Source organism: Papio anubis, chromosome 2 (genome assembly GCF_008728515.1).
Source record: "Papio anubis isolate 15944 chromosome 2, Panubis1.0, whole genome shotgun sequence".
NCBI classification, from domain to species: Eukaryota; Metazoa; Chordata; class Mammalia; order Primates; family Cercopithecidae; genus Papio; species Papio anubis.
Genome location: NC_044977.1, coordinates 110,033,695 through 110,058,810, shown reverse-complemented (window position 1 = coordinate 110,058,810; position 25,116 = coordinate 110,033,695). Strand labels below are relative to the sequence as shown.

At 39.5% G+C, this 25,116-nt stretch overlaps 1 protein-coding gene across 9 annotated transcripts in view; it reads left to right on the top strand.

Annotated features, from left to right (window-relative positions):
- Positions 1 to 214: 214 nt before the first annotated feature.
- FXR1 (FMR1 autosomal homolog 1) overlaps positions 215 to 25,116 on the top strand; it is a 66,472-nt gene continuing 41,570 nt past the window's right edge. For 7 of the 9 annotated variants that reach the window (XM_031662849.1, XM_031662847.1, XM_031662852.1 and 4 more), the window contains exons 1-3: positions 215 to 635; positions 21,276 to 21,328; positions 23,064 to 23,157. In XM_031662849.1, the coding sequence (XP_031518709.1) occupies positions 216 to 635; positions 21,276 to 21,328; positions 23,064 to 23,157 (567 nt within the window). In that variant the 5' untranslated portion in view covers position 215. Of the gene's footprint in view, positions 636 to 2,548; positions 2,894 to 21,275; positions 21,329 to 23,063; positions 23,158 to 25,116 lie in introns of all 9 variants that reach the window. The other 2 variants (XM_031662853.1, XM_031662854.1) reach the window with 2 other exon arrangements.

The window sequence follows — 25,116 nt, the reverse complement described above, 5'->3', positions numbered from 1 at the left end:
ATGTGGAACTGTGGAATTTGAGTCAAGAGAAGGCCCAACATTTTTTAAAGAAAGAGCGGGGCTAAATAACTTGGGGCACAATAGTATGTCTATTTTGTAGGCGTCCCTCTTCCCCAGGGCAACTGGAGCCCAAAAAGTGTATGATAAAGCCATTCCAGGGCAGCCAGCACTTCCAGAAATTTAAGGTCAGGATGCCGGAGGGCTGGGGAATGCCGATGTGCCGGACAGGCTGTGCCTGGGCAGTGGCAGCTGGAGGCACTACTCGGCCGCCGCGGTGCGAACAGCGGGCACTGTGGGGCGGGGACTTAGGGGCGGGTCAACAAAGGTCGGGCGATTGTGTCGGGAAGCAAATCCGACGTAGACGGCGGCGGGCGGAGCTCAAGGCCAGTGATGCAGGGTGCGCAGCGATCCCACCTGGAGAGTCGGGGAGGCACGTTGAGACCCCAGGGGTGAGGGGCGGGGGATCCAAATCCCCGCCCTGTTTTCCCCTCCCCTTTCCCCGCCTCCTTCTCGCCCCTCCCCCCTCCTCCCCTCTGGTTGGAAAGTTTCTAGAATCTCTTCCCAGCGGCCTTTGCGGTTCCAACATGGCGGAGCTGACGGTGGAGGTTCGCGGCTCCAACGGGGCTTTCTACAAGGTACTGACGGTTTTGCCACTTTGTCTAGTATTCTGGGGGCTGGAGCGCGTTTGAGGGAGGGTTGGTGGTCCCAGAAAGTGAGGTTTGGGTTGGAAAGGAGGCCAGGCCAAAGCTCGAGGCCGCTGGTTTCCTTGCTTCTCCCCCCTCCACCCGCGGTTTAACGGTCTCAGGGGCCGGGGCTCCGTTATGTTTTGAAACAACACGTCGGACGCCTCTTGCATTTTCCTAGTTATGAACCTTCTTGGTTGCTAGTACGGTTCTTGGCGGGCCGGTGGGAAGCAGCTCAGTGGCTGCTGGGCGGCGTGAGCTCCCTCGGAGCAGGCCGGAGCTCTGGGAGGTGGGGGAGTCGTGAAAGGAGGCGGTGGGATTGTGTGGTCACACCCGCTCCCCCGCCCCTCGAACTGGGCCGGGCGGGAGCTCCTCAACCCGCTCCTCCGACCCCTCCCCACCCCCTGGGGCGGGTGTATCGCGGAATCTTTGGAATTCACCCTTGTATTTGAGTTTTGGGCCAACAAATCTTTATTGCCTGAGGAGAATGAGGGTACCGGATTGAGGGTTAGGATCGAAGACAGAAAAGCAGAAAACCTTGAATTGTGGCGGGTTGGAATATTTTTGCGGCCTGGGAAATTGGGCGGCGCCTTAGCCCCTCTATTACGGAAGAAAAGGAGAGTTGTGTGCTTTAAAGTAAGATTTAAAATGCGAAATGGATCAGGGAGATAGGTGGAGAGGTGACTAATTTCTTTATATCACTGCCCCTGTTTTTGGAGGGAGGTATTGTTTTGTTTTGTTTTTCCCCCACGAGGTTTTTTTGTTTGTTTGCTTGGGGAGGAAGGGCATGCATTACTATGGAATCGGGGCTGAAAAACGTAAGAGGAATAGAGTAGAGGAATTTGGTGGGGCGTTCAGCGTTCACATATCTGAAAATGAAATCCTAATAGTTTATTTTTTGCTGCTATAGCATTCTTTTCTCCTTATTTTCCCGAAATATGCCAGGCCGTTACAAGATCAATACAGAACCTCCCCAGCTGTTGTCTGTCAGTCAATCTCACTAAGCCAGCATCTCAAATGTTTGAGAGTCTTGGCTATTTTTATGAAGGGCCGCCTTCTAATACATGAGTATTGTGCGTATGCAAAATGAATTCTCACAGGTTTTCATTTCAGGGTACCTTTTATCCCTTGGGTTTTTATTTTATTTGGCCATGATTTTCTATTTTCAGGGTTTTGTTTTTCCTTTCTTAGTTTACTGATTAGCTCTGTGGATTTGGTTTAACTGTCACGTGGTACTAGCATAATGGGGAATCACAGCGTATAAAGGATCCCCCTAAGCTTTTTGCAAGTTTAAATCTCCTTAGGTGGTAAACTTAAAGTAGGAACAGTGCCTGTTGGAAATGAGACGTTATGTTAATGCGTGAGTAGTTACATTAACGTTCTTGGTTTAAGACTTGATGTCAGACCAATGACCTAGGTGAAATTTGAGTACATATTTAATTGACTTTTGTTGTTACTGAAACCTGGTGGTTGCTTTCCCTGGACGACTGAAGATACAGTTCTCTGGGTAAGACGGCGCAAAGACAAGACTTATCCATGTTTTTCCTGTCAAGTGTAAATAAGTCGTTTTGCATCACCCCCCACCCCTTTCCCTAAAAGTTTTAGATTCTCACTATTTGGCTATATAGTTCTGGTGTAAGGGAGGTATGCATGTTTTCTTGCACATTGGAAAAAATAAAGTGATTATTTTGCTTTAATTCATGGTTCTGCATCATGCATGTGGTAGACAACTATCTTTAGCAAAGTATATTTGTCAATAGCGTGCTATACGAGATTTTTTTCCTTTTTTTAATAAGGTGAAGATAATTTGTTTTAGTAAAGATTGTTTGCAGTCTTTGGTTTCTCACGGTATTTTTTTTTTCCAGTCAATTCACAATGAATCAAATGTCCCCATTTTGGAACTCTGAAGTATTTATTATTGATCTCTATACATACTCTACAGTCTACTGCTTGTTTCTACTTAGACTTTGACTCCATTACTCATTTTGCCTCACAAAGTGAGTTGGTACTTTGGCAAAGGTTGGAAAGGACACTAGCCACATGTGTGTGCACTGAAACCATGTACGCTTGAACGTTTGGAATTTTATGTCCAGCCATAATCCACTTGCACATGCACTTTGTGGAAACTCTGGTCTTCAGAACTCTGGAAGAAAGAGAATGGAGAAGTGGAAAAGAGTCCTGGATTTGAAGTAAACAGATGAGAGTTCTAGGTCTGTACTTCACCTTACCATAATCTAACAATGGACCCCTGAACAAATCTGTCTAACATGAGGGGCATGAAGTAGTTCGGTGATCCCCAGTATTTTTTCATCCTATTAAACTGCTGACTTGAAGAACATTGGTTTATTGCACAGAAATTTATTGCTTTTTAATCATTAGAATGTAAAAGTTGAGGTTAATTTACATACAGTAAAATAAACCTTTTTTGGTGTACGGTTATGACTCTTGATAAATGCTGACAGTTATCAAGATTAACTGTCACCTTAACTGTGGTGGTGTCAGCATTTATCAAGATTCATAGCCCCCAAATTTCCATCATGCCCTTTTCAGTCAACCATTCCTCAACCCCAGCTTCTAGAGTGTTTTCTGTCCCCATAGTTTTTCTTATTCAGAACACTACGTATGTAGAATTATACAATATATTGTGTAGTGTTTTGAGTCCGGCTTCCATTTAGCATAGAAGCAATTTAATTTTAATTAGTTTTTTTCCAATTTAGATGATAATGCATGGTCACTGAGGGAATTTTGGAACTCAGCAAAAACTAGAAGTTGCCTTGAGATGAGAGCTGTTAACATTTTGTGTATTTGTTTTTTTACGGTGTTTTTCAATGTACAGGTGATTTGAATTTCCCTCTTTTCCTCTTCTCTTAACCCCATATAGGCAGAAGACACACATTTGGCTATAAGCATGAATTGCCATTGATTAGTTTCAAAGTCAGTTATACCTTGAGGCAGTGCTCTGTAGACTTTGATTAAAGTTTTTCTAATAGAACTGAAACTTCATTTCTCAAATTAATTGGAACCAATGAAACGCTGAAGATCTGAATATTTTACCTAAAATTAGGGTAGCCTTTAAAAAATAGTATGTACACAAATGATGGCATGCTAAATACATTGTTCTGCATTTAACAGTGGCTCTATAGTTAAAGAGATTAAAAACTTGATTTGTGCATGTTCGCAGCCCTAAAAATCTGTGGGGATGAGAGGGAATGGGAAGATGTTAATTAAGCATTTGATGGTGGGCTATGCTGTTATATAAAATAACATTATAGCTTTTGTACTTCTCATACCTAGAGTAGCATCTTAGGTTTTATACTACCGGGCATTTAAGGTGTCTTGAAAAATAAAGTTTTATTGAGGTAGAATGTATATTCTATAAAACTAACCTTTTTTTAAGTGTACAATTGAATGACAGTGTATTTACAGAGTTGTGTAACCACCACCACAGTCTTCCTTCAGAACATTCCATTACCCCAAAGAAACCTCCGACTCATTTGCATCATTGAAGTGCTTCTTAACTGTTGTATAAATATATATTAATCTTTGTAATAGCATTGCAATTTGTATGGCCTTGGGCTGAGTATAATTTTATTTTTATTTTTTGAGACAGAATCTTGCTCTTTTGCCCAGGTGGGAGTGGAGTGGTACGATCTCGGCTCACTGCAACCTCCACCTCCCAGGTTCAAGTGATTCTCCTGCCTCAGCCTCCCGAGTAGCTGAGACTACCGGCATGCGCTACCACGGATGGCTAATTTTTGTAATTTTAGTAGAGACGGGGTTTTTCTATGTTGGCCAGGCTGGCCTCAAACTCCTGACCTCAAGTGATCCGCCCTCCTTGGCCTCCCGAAGTGCTGGGATTACAGGTGTGAGCCACCACGCTCGACCCTGAGTATAATTTTAAATAGAAGTTGAAAGTAAGTCACTCAGTTTCTGGCTCATAGGAAAATTTCCATGGTGTTCCAAGGGAACCTGTAATTTCTTAAGATTTCAATCACTTTCTACAGAAGGTAGAGTTCTTTTTTTTTCTTTTTTCTTGAGACAGAGTCTTGCTCTGTCACCAGGTTGGAGTGCAGTGGCGCAATCTAGGCTTGCTGCAACCTCTGACTCACTGGTTCAAGTGATTCTCCTGCCTCAGCCTCCTAAGTAGCTGGTATTACAGGCATGCGCCACCACGCCCAGCTAATTTTTTGTATTTTTAGTAGAGACAGGGTTTCACCATGTTGGCCAGGATGGTCTGGATCTCCTGACCTCATGATCCGTCCACCTTGGCCTCCCAAGGTGCTGGCAATACAGGCGTGAGCCACCGCGCCTGGCCAGAGTAAATTACTTTTAGAGCTCTGTCTGCTTTAACTATGTAACTGACTACAAAACAAATTTCAAAGTACTATAATATTTCTGTAATTCCCTATTTAGCTTGATTTAATATTAAGTGAAATTCGAGTGTAATCTAAATTATACAGTAGGTATATTAATAGTGGTGACCAACAGAATTATAGTAAAGAAGTTGTGTTCAGAGAGTATACTGACTTTTCAAGGTTAGTACAGAATCTTGTTAGTTGGTTTCATTGTGGAGATTTGTAATTGAAAAAACTATAATTGTCTTAATATTAGGGCACCCTGTTAATTTAAAAATACATAGTTCCAGATACTTCAAAATGGTTGTTTTGCATATTTGAGAAGATAATTTTCATTAAAATGCTAAGGAATGAAGATTTAACTGAAAGTCAAAATAAATGATCACAATTTTTATTTTCATTCACAGATAGTTGCAAAACATGCAGGGGAAGGAAGGCTAGGATTTTCTACTCTATCTTGCTGATGGTGATCACAGTTACTAAAAAGTCAACTTAGGCCAGTGACTCACGCCTGTAATCCCAGCACTTTGTGGGACCAAGGCGGGTGGATCAGGTCAGGAATTGGAGACCAGCCTAACTAACATAGAGGAACCCCGTTTTTGCTAAAAAATACAAAAATTAGCCGTGTGTGGTGGCACACACCTGTAGTCCTAGCTACTTGGGAGACTGAGGCGGGAGAATCGCTTGAACCTGGGAGGCAGAGGTTGCCACGCCATTGCACTCCAGCCTGGGTGACAAGAGTGAGACCCTGTCTCCAAAAAAAAAAAAAAAAAGTCAATTTAAATGCATATTTTTCTTGTAAAGTTTTGTATTTTGTATTAAAAGAGCAACATATAATTACGAAAAATATGAAAGCAGAAAAGCACATCTTATCTATCTCGAGATATATTGTCAAGGCCCTGGCTTTAAATACTTCCAGAAATTTTCCATATTTTTACTTTTATGTACCTGTGTATTTTCTATGTCAGGTATTTGTGTGCCTTCTGTAAGATAATAGTTTAAGATGAGAGCCTGTTCTTTACTAGATTATGTATTAAGCTTCTATATGTATTTCCTGGTTTTCTTCTCCCAAGGACTCTATGAGGTTGGTTTTATTTTTAATTTTTATTTTTTAGTAGAGATGGTGTCTCGCTGTTTTGATCAGGCTGGTCTCAAACTCCTGGTCTCAAGCAATACTCCCGTCTGGGCCTCCCAGAGTGCTGGGATTACAGGCATGAACCACCAAGTCTGGCCAGCATTAGGGAATTTTCAAAGTAAGTTTTAGGATAGTGAGCTTACATTTTCATTAGGAGGAAAAGGGCAGACACTTTGCTGGATTATAACTCTGAGTAAGTTCTCTATCACAGTGTTAAGGTTGTCAAATTAACTTTTTTGTAGTGGGAAGAGCAATATGCATTCACTCTATGATTGACCCCTAATTCTTGTCATAGCTTTTAACTGGCAGGATCATCCAGGTAGACACCTTGGTTTTCTCATACGCAGTGTGAAGCAGTTGTATTTACTTTAACCTATTTATAAGTTGTGAAATCTTTGCTAGTTTCTGTTAATGGCAGTTCCGTCTCCCTTTAGCAACTGTAACTAATTTTCATTGAGTACCCGGACTACTTACCAGACTTCCTAGGTACCTTACCCGAATTTCCCATTTAATCTTGTCAACCACAGTGAAGTAGATAACGCCAACATTTGAGAATACTGAGGCTAAGTGAATCCAGGTCTGTAAAATTAGATGCTGATTCAAGATTCAGACTATGAAGTTTGACTCCATAGAACCAATTTCTTTAACCGTTATGATACAGTATTTTTTAAAGTACAAATATGTTTCACCACATTATTACTAATTTTGAATTATTACTAATTGAGGAGAATTGTGAGGAATAAATTGGGAGGTTCCCAGAGAAATGATTTGAACGATGCCTTTGCTTCAGACAAATCTGCTCTTTCTAATATGGTAGCCACCGGCCACGGAGCTGAAATGTACTAGTCTGAATTGAGATATGCTTTAAATGTAAAGTACAAATTGGGTTTCAAAGCCTTAATATTAAGAATGTGAAACACCTCAGGAGTTGTTTTTTTGAGCCAGAGTCTCGCTCTGTTGCCCAGGCTGGAGTGCAGTTGCGCTATCTCAGGTCATTGCAACTTCCGCCTCCCAGGTTCAAGTGATTCTCATGCCTCCGCCTCCTGAGTAGCTGCGATTACAGCTGTGTGCCACCACGCCAAGGCAATTTTTGTATTTTTAGTAGAGACAGGTTTTCACCATGTTGGCCAGGCTGGTTTCGAACTCCTGACCTCAAATGATCCACCTGCCTCAGCCTCCCAAAGTGCTGGGATTACAGGCGTGAGCCACTGTGCCGGGCCAATAATTGTTTATATTGATTACATGTTGGGTAATATTTTAGGTATATTAGGTTAAATAATATTGAAATTAATATTACCTATTTCTTTTCATGCATTTTGTTTTATTTTGAGATGGAGTCTTGCTCTGTTGCCCAGACTGGAGTGCAGTGGCACGATCTCAGCTCACTGCAGCCTCTGCCTCCCAGGTTCAAGCAATTCTCCCGCCTCAGCCTCTTTGAATAGCTGGGACTAAAGGTGGCCGCCACCACACCCGGCTGATTTTTGTATTTTTAGTAGAGATGGGGTTTCACCATATTGGCCAGGCTGGTCCCAAACTCCTGACCTTGTGATCCTCCTGCCTCAGCCTTCCAAAGTGCTGGGATTACAGGCATGAACCACTACCTCCTTCCTTTAATCAAGATAGTTTATGCTATTAGTGTATTTAACTTGCCTGCTATTCTCTATCTTCACTGTTTTTCTAGCTGTCTGTTTTGGGAGGATGAACAGAGGTCTCCATTAGTAAAACAGCTGATGAAGTTTATTATTGTTGGAGATTTCTTCAGGATCAGGAGCCTCAGAGGCTCCTGAATTCCTTTCTTAATCTACATAATTAATCATAGATGACTGTTTTTGGTTCCCTTTTCATATAACCTTTTTTTTTTTTTTTTTTTTTTTTTTTACAGTTTTTCAGGTTATTTTCAAATCTTAAATTTTGTTGATACATGTACTTAGTTCATAGTAAGTCCTCGGTATATATTTGTTGAATGATGTGTAATCTTAGTAACTGCTAACTTCATCATTTCTGATTTTGGTTCAAACTGAACTTAAATGATTTTTTTAAAGAAGTTATGTTTTGATCTTGGTCAAGTTCAGATACTGTCACAAAACTTTATGCATACATAGAGGGAACAGTATAGAACTTAAACTCTGCAACAAAAAAGTCAGGATTTTTTTTTTTTTTGAGTCTAGCTCTGTCGCTCAGGTTGGAGTGCAGTGGCGCTCTGCCTCTTAGGTTTAAGCGATTCTCGTGCCTCAGTAATTATCGTAGCTGAGATTACAGCCATGTACCACCAAGCCTGGCTAATTTTGTGTTTTTAGTAGAGACAGGGATTTGCCATGTTGATTAGGCTGACCTTGAGCTCCTGATCTCAGGTGATCTGCCTGCCTGCCTCAGCCCCCCAAAGTGCTAGGATTACAGGTGTGAGCCCCACCATACCCGGCCCAGAATAGTTTTGGGTGGCCATTTGGAACCATTAACTCATTCCATTTCAAAGAGAACTGTTAGATATTACATACAAATGGGTGAACCTAACAAGCCGAGAACATTACTGGTAGGTAAGCAGTAGTAGTAGACACTTGTGTATTCTTAAAGAAATCTTCACATCCTCAGTTGTCCTTTTTTTTTTTTTCCCCCAAATTCAGAACAGTTACGTGCTCAATACTAATGAACGCTGAATGCTTGCCTTGAATAACTTTTTTTTTCTTATTAGAGCTTACTCCATAATTGGCTGGGTGTGATGGCTCTTGCCTGTAATCCCAGCACTTTGGGAGGCTGAGGCGGGTGGATCACTTGAGGTCAGGAGTTCGAGACCAGCCTGGCCAACATGGTGAAACCATCTCCACTAAAAACACAAAAATTAGTGGGGCATGGTGGCTGGTGCCTGTAATCTCAGCTACTCTGGAGGCTGAGGCAGGATAATCCCTTGAACCCAGCGTGGGGGTGTGTGCAGAGGTTGCAGCTGCACTCCAGCCTGGGCAACAGAGTGAAACTCCATCTCAAAAAGAGAAAAAAAAACCAAACCAAACTTGCTCCATAGTGATGCAATAATTAATGTATAATGTAATTGGTAAATTTGCAGACTTTAAATTTGAGGAACAAGTATCTAGTGATTTAAAATAATTTTATTTTGTAGATTGAGTTGCGTAGATCTTTTTAAAAAATATATTATTTGAAGTTAAGACTTTTTTGATTATAGTAGCAGACTTGACTGGTACTTGTTGGAATCAAATTACAACTTAGATCTTTTAGGTGTTGTAAGCATCTTACAAGTTTATTATACAAAATGCAGATTTGAAATCCCTAGAGAAGGAAAAATTAGAAAGAAGTGGGGAGTGGTGATGCACATATGTGCTGTATTGAAAATGTGTTGGCTGACAATAAGGTATAGTCTAACTCTTAAAAGTATACGTTTGCATATACATGTGTATAATTTTATACACACATAAGTATGATGTAAAAACTTAGTCTATTGTGTTCTTATTTTTTTTTTCCCTTGGTTGCTCTTCACCACTTGGGCCTTTCACCTCTGCCTCCATATTAGGTAACCCTTGTTTGTAGCAAGTATACATGGTTCCATATATTTCACCATGCTCATAGAATTGTGTATAGGTACACATTCAATTACAAATGTAGGGTTTTTCAGTTTTACTGTATTAAAATGTAGGGTTTTTCCAGTATTACTGTATAAAAGTAGGATCATCCACATCTCAACTATTTTCATGCGGAGTATGATTTATTTTTTAAGGTTATATAATCATAAGAATATCTTAAATTCAGCCATTCCCCAGTTAATAGACACATACTTTGTTTTCAGTTTTTTGTCACTCCACATAACTATTTCCATTGGATAAATATCAAAGAATGGGATAGCTTGGTGAAAGGGAACCTTTAAAAAAAACAAAAAACTAATAAATGTTAAAAGGTTGCTTTCCAAAAAGGCTTCTGATGCTTCCTGTTTTCTCCATCAATAATAAATGGCAACTCTTTTTCTTTGATCTCTGCCAGAAATTGGTTTAATGATCTTTAATTTTTGCCAGTCTGTTGGATGCAAAGGGATATCTCATTGGAACTGGATCCCAGTTGTGAATTTTGATGTTTGTTTGCCATTTGAACTTGTTCTTTTAAGACTTGCCTTTGTTTGCCGTTTGATTTTGTTTTTCTAAGAATTGCCTGTCTTGCCCATTTTTCCATTGGGATGTCTTTTGTCAGTTTTGGAAATCTTTTTGTATTATGGATATTAAGACTGATCTAATGTAAGAGTATCCCCTCTCTCACCTATTTAGATTATTAATTTTGAGATAGGATCTCAAAATAAATAATACTGTGTCACCCAGGTTGCAGTGCAGTGATGGGATCATGGCTCGTTGCAGTCTTGACGTCCCAGGTTCAAGCGAGCCTTCTACCTCAGCCTCCGGAGTATCTGAGACTACAGACATGTGCCACTATGCCCAGCTAATTTTTTAAAAAAGTTTTCTGTAGAGATGGGTCTTGTTATGTTGCCCAGGCTGGCCTCCAACTCCTGGACTCAAGTGATCTTCCTGCCTTGGCCTCCCAAAGTTCTGGGATTACAGGCGTGAGCCACACTGTTCCTGCCTCCCCATCCTTTTGACTTCTTTTCTTGTATTGCTGGTCATAGTGAAATTGTAGTTTTTAACATAATTTTTTTTTTTCCATCAAGGACTGGGTTTCCAGTCCTGGTTAAGACAGTCTGTGCCCAGATTATACATATAATTTCTTAGGTTATTTTGGAGTTTTATTTTTACGTTTAAATAGTACATTAATATTTTTGCATGTTTATATGAATAGGCAGTTATGCTAGTGCCATGTATTAATCATCTCTGTTTGAAAGTTGTTTTTCTTGCTTGTGTGGGAGTTAGGTACTTGCTCTCCTTAGCCGAATCTGCCTCACTTCTAGGATTGGGATGAGAGGATGCTGCTCAGTATCCTGGAGTGCTGGATCCCATTCCAGATTGATAGACCCTCCTAAGAATTACTCCAAAGAGTCTGGAGTGTTCTGGGAATACCATACAGAGATCTCGAGAAGGGAACATTGGGATTTGATTTTTGGCAAATAAGGCCAGTTAGGGATCTTATTTTCCTTACATTACTGTCTTGGATCCTCTCTTTTTATACCTAGGACACAGTAAGTAGTGGGATCTGAGACCTTACAGGGAAACCACTGTATTGTAGTGCCTTCATTTAGTGAGGCTTTTTTTTTTTTTTTTTTTTAACCTTGCCTGATAAGGAGCCCTTTATATAATCTGTTAACTGTGTAGACAGTCCAGAACTTTATTATGAATCCTTTAAATTACTTGTCATAAAAGCTCCAGGAAGATTTACCATGGTAGTTGTGGGGAGGGAGTAGCTTTAAGTACTCCTAGCACATCTTTGAGTGTCAGGGAGTACCCCATTTTAAGAATCTTCACCTCTTTTGTTTTGCAAATGGAGAAATTGTTGTTGTTTTAGGATACCCGGTCTGTCGATCTGTCTCCCTATGTTGCCCATGCTGGCCTCGAACTACTAGGCTCAAGTGATCTTCCTGCCTCAGTCTCCTGAGTGAGTTGGGATTACAGACCCTTGGGCATCCTTGAGAACTTTAAAGTTGCCTAGATAATGATGATCACCCAGATCTGGGAGACAAGAAGTCAGCCTTTTGCAGCTTGAGTTTCTTTTTTTCCAGACAGAGTCTTGCTCTGTCCGCCAGGCTGGAGTACAGTGGCGGGGTCTTGGCTCACTGAAACCTCTCCCTGTCGGGTTCAAGCGATTCTCCTGCCTCAGGCTCCCAGGTAGCTGGGACTACAGGTGTGTACCACCATGCTCAGCTAATTTTCGTATTTTTAGTAGAGATAGGGTTTTGCCATGTTGGCCTCGAACTCCTGACGTCAGGTGATCTGCCTCCCTCGACCTCCCAAAGTGCTGGGATTACAGGTGTGAGCTGTCATGCCCAACCTTCAGCCTGAGTTTCTTATCTGAACTATAAAGCACAGAAACACAGTTTCTCAGTTCTACCGGTGATGGCACATAGGTAGTAGTACCATTCTAGATGTATGTGAGAGAAGTTAATTCATTACACACAGTGGATGCCTTACTGCATTGGGCTGTATTCTCGTAGAATCCTGGTTAAAAAAGATTGCTATGTTCAGTTTTCTCTTTCATTTTGAAAATCTTGTTAAATGGATCATGCAGTGTAGGGTGCAGAACAGGACTGGACGTGTTGATTTTAGGGGTCAGTAAACTATGGGTAGAGATGTCTGAATAGTTGGAAGTTGGGTTTCGAATCAACAGAATAGATTGTTTTTCCATATGTAGATTTGGGAAATCAGTGGAAGATCAACTAATTTTTGTACTTTTAGTAGAGATGGGCTTTCACCATGTTGGCGAGGTTGGTCTCAAACTCCTGACCTCAGGTGGTCTACCTGCCTCGGCCTCCCAAAGTGCTGGGATTACAGGCATGAGCCACCTGCCTGGCCTCAATGCAATTTCATTATACATAAAACAGCATCAGTTGTCAGAGGCACTGTACCATGAAGAAGGAAGAAATGTGCCAATTCATCTGAACAATGGTTATCTTTATTTTTTAGTATTCTTACATAGTTATTGAAAGATATCCTTCAAACAGTCCCATACATAAAATGGGAAGTTAAAGCAAAAGAAATTCATTAAAACATATTTGTATTCAGGTACCTGCGTTTCTTCTCAAAATATCTTCCTCAGTGCCATGGAGAGTATTGATGTCAGCGAACTTTAAAAGTGCTCTGCTGGCTGGGCATGGTGGCTCACACCTGTAATCCCAGCACTATGGGGGCCGAGGTGGGTGGATCACGAGGTCACGAGTTCGAGACCAGCCTGGCTAATGTGGTGAAACCCTGTCTCTACTAAAAATTAAAAAATTAGCTGGGCGTGGTGGCACGTGCCTGTAGTCCCAGCTACTCGGGAGGCTGAGGCAGAAGAATCGCTTGAACTGGGAGGTGGAGGTTGCAGTGAACCGAGATCAGGCCACTGCACTGCAGTCTGGGTGACAGAGCGAGACTCCATCTCAAAAAAAAAAAGTGCTCTTCTCTGTTGTCTCCAGGATTTTCTTCCAATAATTTTTACTCATTTTGTGAGCTTTGATCCTGGTGCTTTCTAGATTTTATCAGAAGGTGTCAACAGACAAACATTCTGATAGGAAACCACAATCATTCCTACAGTGGTTCTTTGTTGGTTTGCTGACTGAAATGCTAAGGGGTTACCATCAGGTGCCACAGAAAATCGCAGGCAAACCAAGTTTGAGTACTAAAGAGTGATATTTATATCCTGACTGACATGTGTCAATTGACAGGTGTCTATCAGCTATTCCAAGATGCCATCCATTGTAAGAAGCATCCTGATTTCAGAGATGTTAAATCAGTCAAATTGATGGGCTGGAAAGGTAGACTGGGGCCAGAGTATGAATCAATAAATAAACTGATAATTGATCAAGGGATAACAAGTGATGATAAAATCAATTGTGGCAGTTCTTGGGGAAAAAAAAAAAAAAAGCCCGAGGTGCTGAATTTTGCTTGAATTACATTAGTAACTTTTTCTCATGGGCTATATATTTTGTAATCAAATTTAGCCACAGCAGTAATATTTAACTGATGTAGTTGGGACAAGTGGAGAGTTAACCTAGTCAGAGGAAAGACCCTTCACCATCTAACGAACAGCTCAGTGTCTCTAATAAAGAAGGACTTATTTTAATCAGTTTATCTTTAGAAATACAGTAAGTACTTTATCACAAGTTTGCATCAGGAATTAAGCCATGAACTGCACTTTTTTCTTTTTTTAACACATTTGAGAAGGCATAAAAAATGTAAAGTTATTTCTGACTGTTGTGCCAAATCTAGAGAGAAAAATAAAATGTTTAAATTTCATGCCAGCGATTCCTGAGAAGAGAATTAAAAAGAAAAACAGTAGTCTTAAAGCTGGAGTGACAGACTATGTAAGAATACTTGATCAAGTTTGAGGGAAGCAGTAATGTGAGTCTGATACTTTCTTTTGCTTACTTAAGAGAATAAATGTGAACTAGAGGTGTAATTCCTTCCTGACAGGAATTTTCCATGAAAATTTTAATAGGCTGAAATCTTGAGATTGGAGTCATTAAAAAGTTGGGTTAAGCCAAGGATAGTTCCTAATCTCTCTTTAGGGGGATTGTACTGTATGTTTTTTTTTTCGTTTGTTTTTTTTTGGCTGGCTGTTCTTTTATTGTCATTAAAAAAGAAAAAAAAGGAGTTTGTTTTGCAATCAGAAAACTCTTCTAAGAAGAATTTTGAAATACGAGAGTTACACTTTTAGGGTGTAAATCTTGGATTTTTTGGTTCTGGACTTCCATTTTAAAACTTCGGATTCAGGCTGTGCTGTTTCTGATTACATTTGGTAGTCTGCCAAATTTTGAGGTTTTAACATTTCCATTTACTCCTTTATAAGGTTTCTGTTTACTCCTTTATAAGGAATGTAAATTTAGTGTTGTAATGAATTGCAGGGGTAGGAAGGCATTAGTGGGTCTTAAATCTAAAGTAATAGATGAATTTGTAATCATAGTTATTTTCCAGTCAAAGGGATTTTTCTAGAGTAGGACGGTATATTCTTAATGGGTTTATTAGGAAAGTTCCTGAAGGGACATCTCTACAGATTTCTAAGCCACAGTTCAATCAAGGTACCTGATCTATTGATCGGTATTTTAAACGTTAAAATTTTCTTTCAGCTCGAATCTAGGGTTTGGACACGATAATCGCCTTACCAGTTGTGAGTTAGTTTTTGATACTTTGGGAACCTTGCCTTAAATATCTTTTTATGATAGGTGCCTTATTTCCCGTGCTTAACATTACTACCAGACTCAATCTTGTAGAGTTTAAAACTATATGAACTGGCAAAAGGATTTCATCGTTTGGTTCATAGTGATTTAGTGAAAAGAGCTCAAGACAGATGAGGTTTTAAATTTGTATTTTTAACCTAGGGAGTGAAACTTTGGGGCTATATGAGATGGGTATTGTTTCAACTTTCCTTTCTTTAAAATGAGTGCTCTATAAAATGAGTGGTTTATAAATGATATTTTGTCTGTCCTCATACAGCGTCAGTAGGTGACTTTTCCACAGTCAGGGGTCCATAATACATCTGTTTAGATTTTTTGCTATATTTGTAATATTAATCTTTTAACTCCTGAAATATATTCATACAATGTTTCTTTCTGTTTAGCCTATAGGATTTTTTTTTTCCACAACAGCTCCTGTCAAGTTGAGAAACTTTTTGTTTTTCAGCTATATTCTGTAATTTCAAAAATATATTCATTAGGTAAGCAGATATCCTTTGTACGTTTTTCTTTCCACAGGCCATTTAAGCACCCATCTAAAAAACAATGAGTAGACATTTATAGTAAGGTAGGATCTACAAGACAAACTGAAGAGAAAAGCAAAGTTCAGAACAAATTGTAGCAAATGTTTAACACTTTAAAGGAGATTTGTGTATTATTAAAATTACATTTTTCCCTGTGAATTACTTGTTCATCTAGTTCATGTCCATCGATACGTTTTGTATCAGCTTGTTCTTACTTAGTCACCTAAGAATATTTGGATTGGGGATTTAACCCTGTTGTATGCTGTTTCACCACCCTTTTCTCCTTTGTATGTGATGCTTTTATATTTTAGCTTCTTGGTAGTATACTTTTATCAAACTTCATGGCTTTTGGGTTTTGTTTTTTTGATTAGAAAGGCCTTCCTTACTGCAAGGTTATAGATAATTGATTCCTGCTTTCTCCTGGAATCGTTACTGATTTATTTTGAAGTTTGAATGTTTTATCTATTGAATTTTTTTTTTTTTCCTGGTGAAGACATCCATTTCTGTTTTCCCCAAGAATTATTTAAATGTTCCAGTACCATTTTAAAAAGAGTACATTCCTTCCCCATTTGTAAATTCCTAAATGACTTTAGGCCTACTTTTGGAATCTGTGTTCTGTTCCTTTAAAATATCTTTTCCATCTTCATTATTGTAGTTTTAAAATCTCTAAGGTTTGGTAAGTATAGAGTGTTATTGTTCCCTCCCATCCCAGCCCCCCACCCCCACCCCATTTTAGAAGTTTCCTTTTTGAATGCTTTCTTTTTTAAAATTTTTTGAGATAAGCTTATTTTGTTAGGTTATCCCTCCCCGCCCCCCACCCCCCAGCCAAACCACATACGCACTCTTAATATTTCAGTGGGATCCCATTGAAATTGTAGGTTTATTTTAGGGGCATATTGAAATTTTTATAATATCAAGGTCCCTAAGAACATGATGGTGTTTTACATTTTCCTAAATTTTGTATTTATATTTATTAGAGCTTCAGACATTTTTGTAAATAGCTTCTGTGCATATTTTTGTTGTTGAGGACACTTGTAGGATTTATTTTTTGGTTGTTGCTGTAAGTAGAATTTTTTTGTATAAAATTTTTATTTTACAGCTGCCTGTTGTTTACATGTAGAAAGCTAATGGATTGTTAGTTAACTTGCTGCTTAAGTGGATCTTTGACTAGAACCTTTTTTAAAAAAATTGTTTTATACTAGATTGCTTTCGAAATTAGTTCTTCGGATAGTGCTTTTTCACTGCTCAAGGATTCCTTCTACTCCTTCCATCCCTACCTTCATTTTACACTTAATTTATGGCATTTTTTTGTTTGTTTGTTTTTGAAATGGAGTTTCGTTCTTGTTGCCCAGGCTGGAGTGCAGTGACACCATCTCGACTCACTGCAACCTCTGCCTCCCGGGTTCAAGCGATTCTCCTGCCTCAGCCTCCCAAGTAGCTGGGATTACAGTCATGCGCCACCACACCCGGCTAATTTTGTATTTTTAGTAGAGACGAAGTGTCTCCATGTTGGTCAGGCTGGTCTCTAACTCCTGACCTCAGGTGATCCGCCCGCTTCGGCCTCCCAGAGTGCTGGGATTACAGGTGTGAGCCACCGCGCCTGGCCCAATTTATGGCATTTCTGGTTTTTTACTACATGTTGCCTGTTTGTTGTTTTGTCAGAGTTATGTGGGCATTTTAAGATTTTTTTCCCGCTTATCCATAGCAAGCTGTGAACGTTTTAAGATTTTGAATACACTTCAGATGTGTTATATTGCCTAGTTATTCATGATTATCTTAAATTATAGTTAAGAGTTTCAAATGTAAACGTTGTTGGACTGTGTGAGTGAACAAGACAGGTGACCTTTTAATAAGGATGCTTTGAAATCTTCCGTGTCTGCATATGTATGGAAAGAAGAAAAAGAAATGTCAAAGGCTTTCTTCTGAGAAATACGGGGCCTGAGCCAGGTGGGTGTGAATAGGAAGAGAGACAGTCAAACACCCCAAGGATTGGGGATTGAGGACAGAAATTATGGAGACTTAAAGGCATAAAGCCCCCTGCCATGTGCAGACACATGTGGCTGTTACTGGTGTCTCCTATCAGATTTTGGCAAAGACCCAGCCCTGTCAATTTGGGTCTCTTGAGCAGGCGGGGAGACCTAGCATCATTCTGGTGGCCTGGGGAGTACAAAAATACGTTTAAAAGTATTGACTGTGTCCTATCAGGTGGACTAAATTTTAGAGAAATCTGGCCATTAGAAACACGTTTGTCTAGAATTTAGGACTTGGGGATTAGATTTTATGGAGTAGGATGTTAGAAATTGTTCGCTGCAGTCCAAATAAATTTTAAGGACTAGGCGTCAGGCCTTAATGTAGTAAATCTTATGGCAGAATGATACTAGCAATGAGTAGATGCTCAAGGGCCGGGGTGTGGTGGCTTACGCCTGTAATCCCAGCACTTTGGGAAGCCAAGGTGGACGGATCATGAGGTCAGGAGATGGTGACCATCTTGGCCAACATGGTGAAACCCAGTCTCTGCTAAAAATACAAAAATTAGCTGGGTGTGGTGGCGTGTGCCTGTAATCCCAGCTACTCGGGAGGCTGAGGCACGATAATCACTTGAACCAGGGAGTTGGAGGTTGCAGTGACCAGAAATTGTGCTACTGCACTCCAGCCTGGTGACAGAGTGAGACTCCATCTCAAAAAAAAAAAAAAAAAAAGTTGTGCAGAGCTGTGTTTTACAGTTTGTGAAAAATGTGCACTCAAAGTTGATACTGATGTTTATGGTGGAAGTGTTTGTGGGAAAGGTAGAAGTGATTTTTAGATAGAAAATAAAGTTCTTATTACAAAGCAGAGTGAGAAAGATTATTATAAAGGTGAGAAAGGAGAGTGAAATTTTCTAGTGATTTAGACTTCTGATTTGAACTAATCCACTATGAATTATACAGAAACTAGAAAGATTAATTTGTGAGACTTTTCAAAGTTAGTGAGAGTTTGTTGAAGGACTAGAACATGTTAGTGGAAGTTGAAAATATGGCTTTCTTCTGATGGGAGAGTTGCTTTACTAATATTCATAAACATGGAAATTCTCGGTTTCTGAAATTTGTTAAAAAATGGCAAGGGTATAATACAGTTATATTTGCTGGTAATATAACTGTGAATGTGCGGACCAAAGTGATTGTTGAAAGTGAATGTGGGCCAGGTGTGGTGACTCATGCCTATAATCCCAGCACTTTGGGAGGCCGAGGTGAGTGGATCACCTGAGGTCAGGAGTTCGAGACCAACCTGGCCCACATGGCAAAACTGTCTCTACTAAAAATACAAAAAAATTAGCCAGGTGGTGGGGTAGTCCCAGCTACTGGGGAGGCTGAGGCAGGAGGATCGCCTGAGCCAGGGAGGTGGAGGTTGCCTTGAGCCAAGATTGCACCACTGCACTCCAGCTTGGGCAACAGAGTGAGACTCTGCATCAAAAAAACCAAAAAAACAAAAAGTGAATGTGCCCTACTAGAAACTGTCCAGAAAGTCATCATTAGCATGGTCAGATAATCAAAGCCTGAACTAGAGTGGCAACTCTTAATATTTAAATTTAGGGAGGATTAATTAATAAATATCTCCAGAATTGCAAGGCAGGAGGTACTATAGCAGTCTTTTTTTTTTTTTTTTTTTTCTTCCCCTTCTTTGAGATGGAGTTTTGTTCTTGTCGCCCAGGCTGGAGTGCAGTGGTGTAGCCTCGGCTCACTGCAACCTCTGCCTCCTGGGTTCAAGTGATTCTCCTGCCTCGGCCTCCTGAGTAGCTGGGATTAAAGGTGTCTGCTATCACATCTGGCTAATTTTTGTATTTTTAGAAGAGATGGGTTTCACCATGTCGGCCAGGCTGGTCTCGAACTCCTGACCTCAGGTGATCTGCCTGCTCCGGCCTCCCAAAGTGCTGGCATTACAGGCGTGAGTCATTACACTTGGCCTACCATAGCAATCTTCAAGAGAAGGGTATCCTTGGTTTTAGGCCTCAGTGAGGATGTTTGCATAGAAATGTCCAATAGCACACACATAAATGAAACAACAGGCAGTTGGAGCTGGAGAAGAGGAGTGAACCATTCCCAGTGCCAGTTAATATTTTGAAAATTTTGCTTAGAAAAATGTCTGACATAGAGTACGCCCTTAAATATTTTTTTTTTGTTTTTCTTTTTTTTTGTTTTTTTGTTTTGAGATAAGCCCGTAATCTGTCACCCAGGCTGGAGTGCAGCAGCCTGGTCATGGCACAGCAGCATGATCATGGCTCACTGCAACCTCTGCCTCCCAGGCTCAAGTGATCCTCCCACCTCAGCCTTCCAAGTAGCTGGGACCACACACGCCACCAGGCCCGCCTAAGTTTTTTGTATTTTTGGTAGAGATGGGATTTCACTCTTGCCTAGGATGGTCTCAAACTCCTGAGCTCAAGCTGTCTGCCTTTCTTGGTCTTCCAAAGTGCTGGGCTCCCGGGCTTGCTTTGTTTTTTATTACTGTTACCCCTCTTCCGTCTACGTTGTAAGTTTCAAAAACAAAAACAAAAAAGAACAAAACATTTTTTGTTGTTGTTGTAAGTTTGCCTTTTCTCTTTATTCTCTTTGTTTTGGGTTTATTCCTTCAAATCTCTTTAGTGTTACTTAATGGACTTTTGGGAAGGAGTGAGATAAACAGATGTGTTTGTTTTTGCCTTGCTTTGACGAGGTATTATACATGTGTTTATATAGCTAGTTTGCTGTGGACATTATGGAGTCGTGTGATAAAGATGTTTTAGAAAAGTATTTCCTACGTACCCCATGGTTGAAAGTATGTTTAAACATTTCACTAACATTCAGTAATTTGCGGTTCTGATTCATAGTAATATAAAGTCATTTAATGTTCATTGTAATTATATAAGTGCCAAGGACTGCTTGCCTGTGGTTACAGAGTGGTGGAATCAGGATTTCAGCAACAGTAATTCTACACCCAAGTCCTTTGCTCTTTCTTGAGTATGTCAGATCTTATGGTTTCTTCCAACTGTATTAATCAAAGGAAGATAAAGAAGGCTAATTTAAATATCAATTTTAAGCCTGAAAAATGACCACCAGTTGTTATTGAGAATCTGTATTCATTCCAACATAGTTGTGAACAATGTACTCACTATAGCCCAATTTTAAGGGAAGGGAAAGAGAAGTATGTAGAAAAAATAAGATTAAGTTAATGGCAAAGATAGTATTCAAAATGTAGTCATGCATTTTACTGAAGGTGGACTATAATATTGATAACATTTATAACAAAATTGAGTTCTTACTTTGTGCCAGGTACTGTGCTAAACATTACTTCATTTAGTTCTCATAATTTTTCATTAGGTGGATGATACTGTGATTAATTTCATTAGTTCAAAACTGTATTCAAGAATATACAAGTGATAGAGTTTGGGTATGAATCCTGGCAACCAGTACTCTAGAGCTTGAACTCTTTGTCACAGTAGTAAATACTGAACCCTTAGTCACAATACTAAATAACTGCCTTGCTGAACTAATACCTGAGATGTTCCAGGGGTGTACATTTACTTTTGCTAATTCCCAGGTAGATGACACCAGGTGAAAAATGAGGTTCAGAGAGATTAAGTAACTTAAAAGATCATGTATCTCGTAAATGGTAGAGATGGAAATCAAACTCACATCTGCCTAATTCCAAACCTGTGTTCTTTCAGTACTCCCTATTATCTTTGTATCTCTAATACAGCCTTTTAGAGTTATGAAGTGCTTTAATATTGATATGCTTTTATAATGTTTTTGTGTCTTGCAGGGATTTATCAAAGATGTTCATGAAGACTCCCTTACAGTTGTTTTTGAAAATAAGTAAGTTATTTTTGTTGACGAAGGCCTTCATATTAGAGGTGGCAGTGCCAAACTGTTTGCTTCTAGGGGGTGGGGAGGTTTGGTTGGTTGATCGTAAGTCTATCTTTGATAACTGTTTATCTGTTTTTCTGTCCATAATTGTCACTTTTTTCATAACGCTCTTCTTTGCCAAAACATGTTTAGATATGAATCAGTTTTGCAGAAATAGATGGCACAAATTAGATGATAATATGCTTAATACTTAAAAAGCCCAGAATTTTTAAATGATGTTGTAGAAGGTCTTCCAGTTGACTGCTGGTCATCAGAATAAGTATTAAGCCATCTTTAATTGCCTGAGGGGTATGTAATCTAAAAATGGGAAAGACAGCATACTGGGCTTGGTTAGGAAGGGCTATAAAAGAGCACTGGGCTGGGTGTGGTGGCTCATGCCTGTAATCCCAGCACTTTGGGAGGCTAAGGTGGGCAGATCACCTGAGGTCGGGAGTTTGAGACAGCCTGGCTAGCATGGTGAAACCTCGTCTCTACTAAAAAATACAAAAAAATTAGCTGGGCGTGGTGGCGGGTGCTTGTAATTCCAGCTACTTAGGAGGCTGAGGCAGTAGAATTGCTTGAACCCGGGAGGTGGAGGTTGCAGTGAGTGAGCCGAGACTGCGCCGTTGCACTCCAGCCTGGGTGACAAGAGGGAAACTCTGTCTCCAAGAGCACTGTTTAATTGATGGTCAGAAAAAAACTGTTCAGCTTCCACTTTTAAGCTGTTTCTGGAATTGCCTGAAAAGATCATTGCCTAACAGCTGCTTCATGTAGAAACAAGTGTTGAGATGATTTCTATCTTTGAGCAGCTGCCATTTGGACAGTAATGGTTAAAAGAAAGCATCCCCAAATCTTTTACTTGTCAGCTGCTACTTTGCCCAGCCTAGGCAGATGGAAACTTGAGGGACATTTTATGTCATAGTATACTTCCCAGACATATAAATGACCTATGAGAAATTAGAGTAGGGAATAATTTTTTACTTTATAATTTCAGCTTTTCAAATACAACATAAAAAATGTCAGTTAACTACTAAATTGGTTTAATACATTAATATTTGCTACAGAGTTAAAAATAAGCTTTTTCTAGGTTCTAATTATAATGTATGTATCCAGTGTAGGAAAGATAAATGGAATGGGAAAACGAAATCTTTTGTAATTCAGCTGTTCAAAATAATTGCTGATAATTTTCTGTATTTCTGTGAATATGTATACTAAAAAGAGTTAAACAGTTTATATTGTTTTCTAATCTATGAAATTGTGTTTCCTTTATTGATAGGTCATGTAGTTGTGAAACTATTTGAAATAAGTTGGTATCACTACTATTTATTGGGCAGCTGTGTCGATTCAACATTTTGAATCAAAGTTAGTCATCAGTGTGAACTTAGCTTATTTCATTTGCAGAGTAATGTACGTACTGCTCTTATGATGAGTAATTTGGGAGAACGTGTGTACTGCTCTTAGGATAAGTAATTTGGGAGGTAATGTACAATTGTTAACAATTTTGTTAATTATGAACTTCATTAAGAGTCATACAAAATCTGTTCTACTTCAGTAACTAATTACTTGGGAAATTATTAATAGTATGAATGTTGTTTTTCTTCTCTTTAGGGAAAGCCTAAATGATAAACTAACTTGAAAAAATATGCAACACCAGGTGTAGACTGTATATTTTTAAATTGTTAATACACCTTTTCTAATCCTTCAGTTGGCAACCAGAACGCCAGGTTCCATTTAATGAAGTCAGATTACCACCACCACCTGATATAAAAAAAGAAATTAGTGAAGGAGATGAAGTAGAGGTATGTTTTTTTAAGTTTATTTTCTTGTGGTGTCTACTTTTTGATTTAAATAAATATTCTTTTAGGAAAATTAGCTTAGTTGATGGAGGATAAATCTGATTCCTTTTCTCTATTCTTTCTATTGGTGGTAATGGCCGTGTAATATAGCAGTGCTTGAGTTTTGGAGCTAGAATGGGTCTCACCTGTCCCATTTTTAGCTGTGTAGACTTTAAATTTATCATTATAATTTGGAAGTCATGGATGATAGGGTATTTGCATTTTTAATAGAACCTAGCATAGAACTCTGTGCACTATGGTGTTACCTTTTTCCTTCTTTTTGCTTATTACTTTGAATAATTTGTCTTACGACTTGCCTGGGTGTCTTTATGAGGTGTTGATAGTTATTCTTTTACTGTAGTGATCATTAACGGAGTTAATATATAACTGTAAAATATTGTAACTAGCTTTCTGCCTTCTAGAATATTCTAGAAATGTCTGAGGAAAAATTTAAAAGTACAGAAAAGAAAAAAAAAAAAAAAAAAATGGAGGGAAAGAAAAATCACAGCTCACAGATTAATAAAACACTGTTCATGTTGTGCATGTTCTTTCAGGCTTGTCTCAGCATCCCAAAATGATGAGATTACAGGTGTGAGCCACCGCCCCCAGCCCTGCAAACATTTTATTTTATTTATTTTTTTGAGATAGAGTTTCCCTATTGTCTTCCAGGCTGCAGCGCAATGTCGCTATCTTGGCTCACTGCAACCTCTGCCTGCCAGGTTCAAGCGATTCATCTGCCTCAGCCTCCTGAATAGCTGGAACTACAGGCGTGCATCACCATGCCTGGCTAAGTTTTGTATTGTTAGTAGAGACGGGGCTTCACAATGTTGGCCAGATTGGTTCTCGAACTCCTGACCTCAGGTGATCTGCCCGCTTTGTCCCCCAAAAGTGCTGAGATTATAGGCGTGAGGTACCGTGCCTAGCCATTTACAAACATTTTAAATGTACATATTCTGTACTAAGCACTTTGCAAGTGATTTAGTTGTCTGCCAGTTTTATTTTATTGTTTGAGATGGAGTCTTGCTCTGTCTTCCAAGCCGGAGTTCAATGGAGCGATCTCAGCTCACTCCAACCTCCGCTTCCCACGTTCAAGCGATTCTTCTGCCTCAGTCTTCTGAGTATCTGGGATTACAGGTACCCACCACCATGCCCAGCTAATTTTTTTTACTTGTAGTAGAGACAGAGTTTCACCTTGTTGGCTAGGCTGGTCTTGAACTCCTGACCTCAGGTGATCACCCACCTCAGCCTCCCAGAATTCTGGGATTACAGGTGTGAGCCACCACACATGGCCTGATTTTTTAATGATAAATTTTCTTTGAGCTCTCATTAATATAGGTAATAAGCTATGAAGTCAAAAATTTCAGCACTTCAATCCCTGACAACCTTAATTTAGCGTACCCACTTTGGTGGAAGTCAGAGATAAAAGAGTGAGTAAAGTGAGTGCTTTACTTATTCATGAGGGACTTGGCTCATGGCACCCTGACATAATTTATACTTTGCTTTAGTAAAAGCAAAATAGTACACAGTGAACTTAGTGCAAATAATTAAAATCTAGGCAGAATGGCAATAAGTTAAGAAATAACTTTTTGTAAGGATACCTGTAACTATCTGTGTGTATTAGAGTTCTTGAGGAAAATGTTACTGGTGGAATCTGGGGGAGACACGAGGAAACAAAGTGGTGAAATGGCTGCTGCAAATCAAGAAGTGTAAAGTGGGGTCCTTGGTGGGTGCTATATATGGCGGTGATACTGCAGATTACTATGTTCATTTGGACATTAGATTTTATTGAAAAAGGTTTTCTCAATGTTGTATCTTTTTCTAATAGTTTTCTGTGAGAATAAAGAGGCCTGATTCGTTTTCATTTTTTGAAATTTCTGGTATAGTGTTTTTTGGATTTTGAGTAAGCAAAAGTTAGGTCAAGAA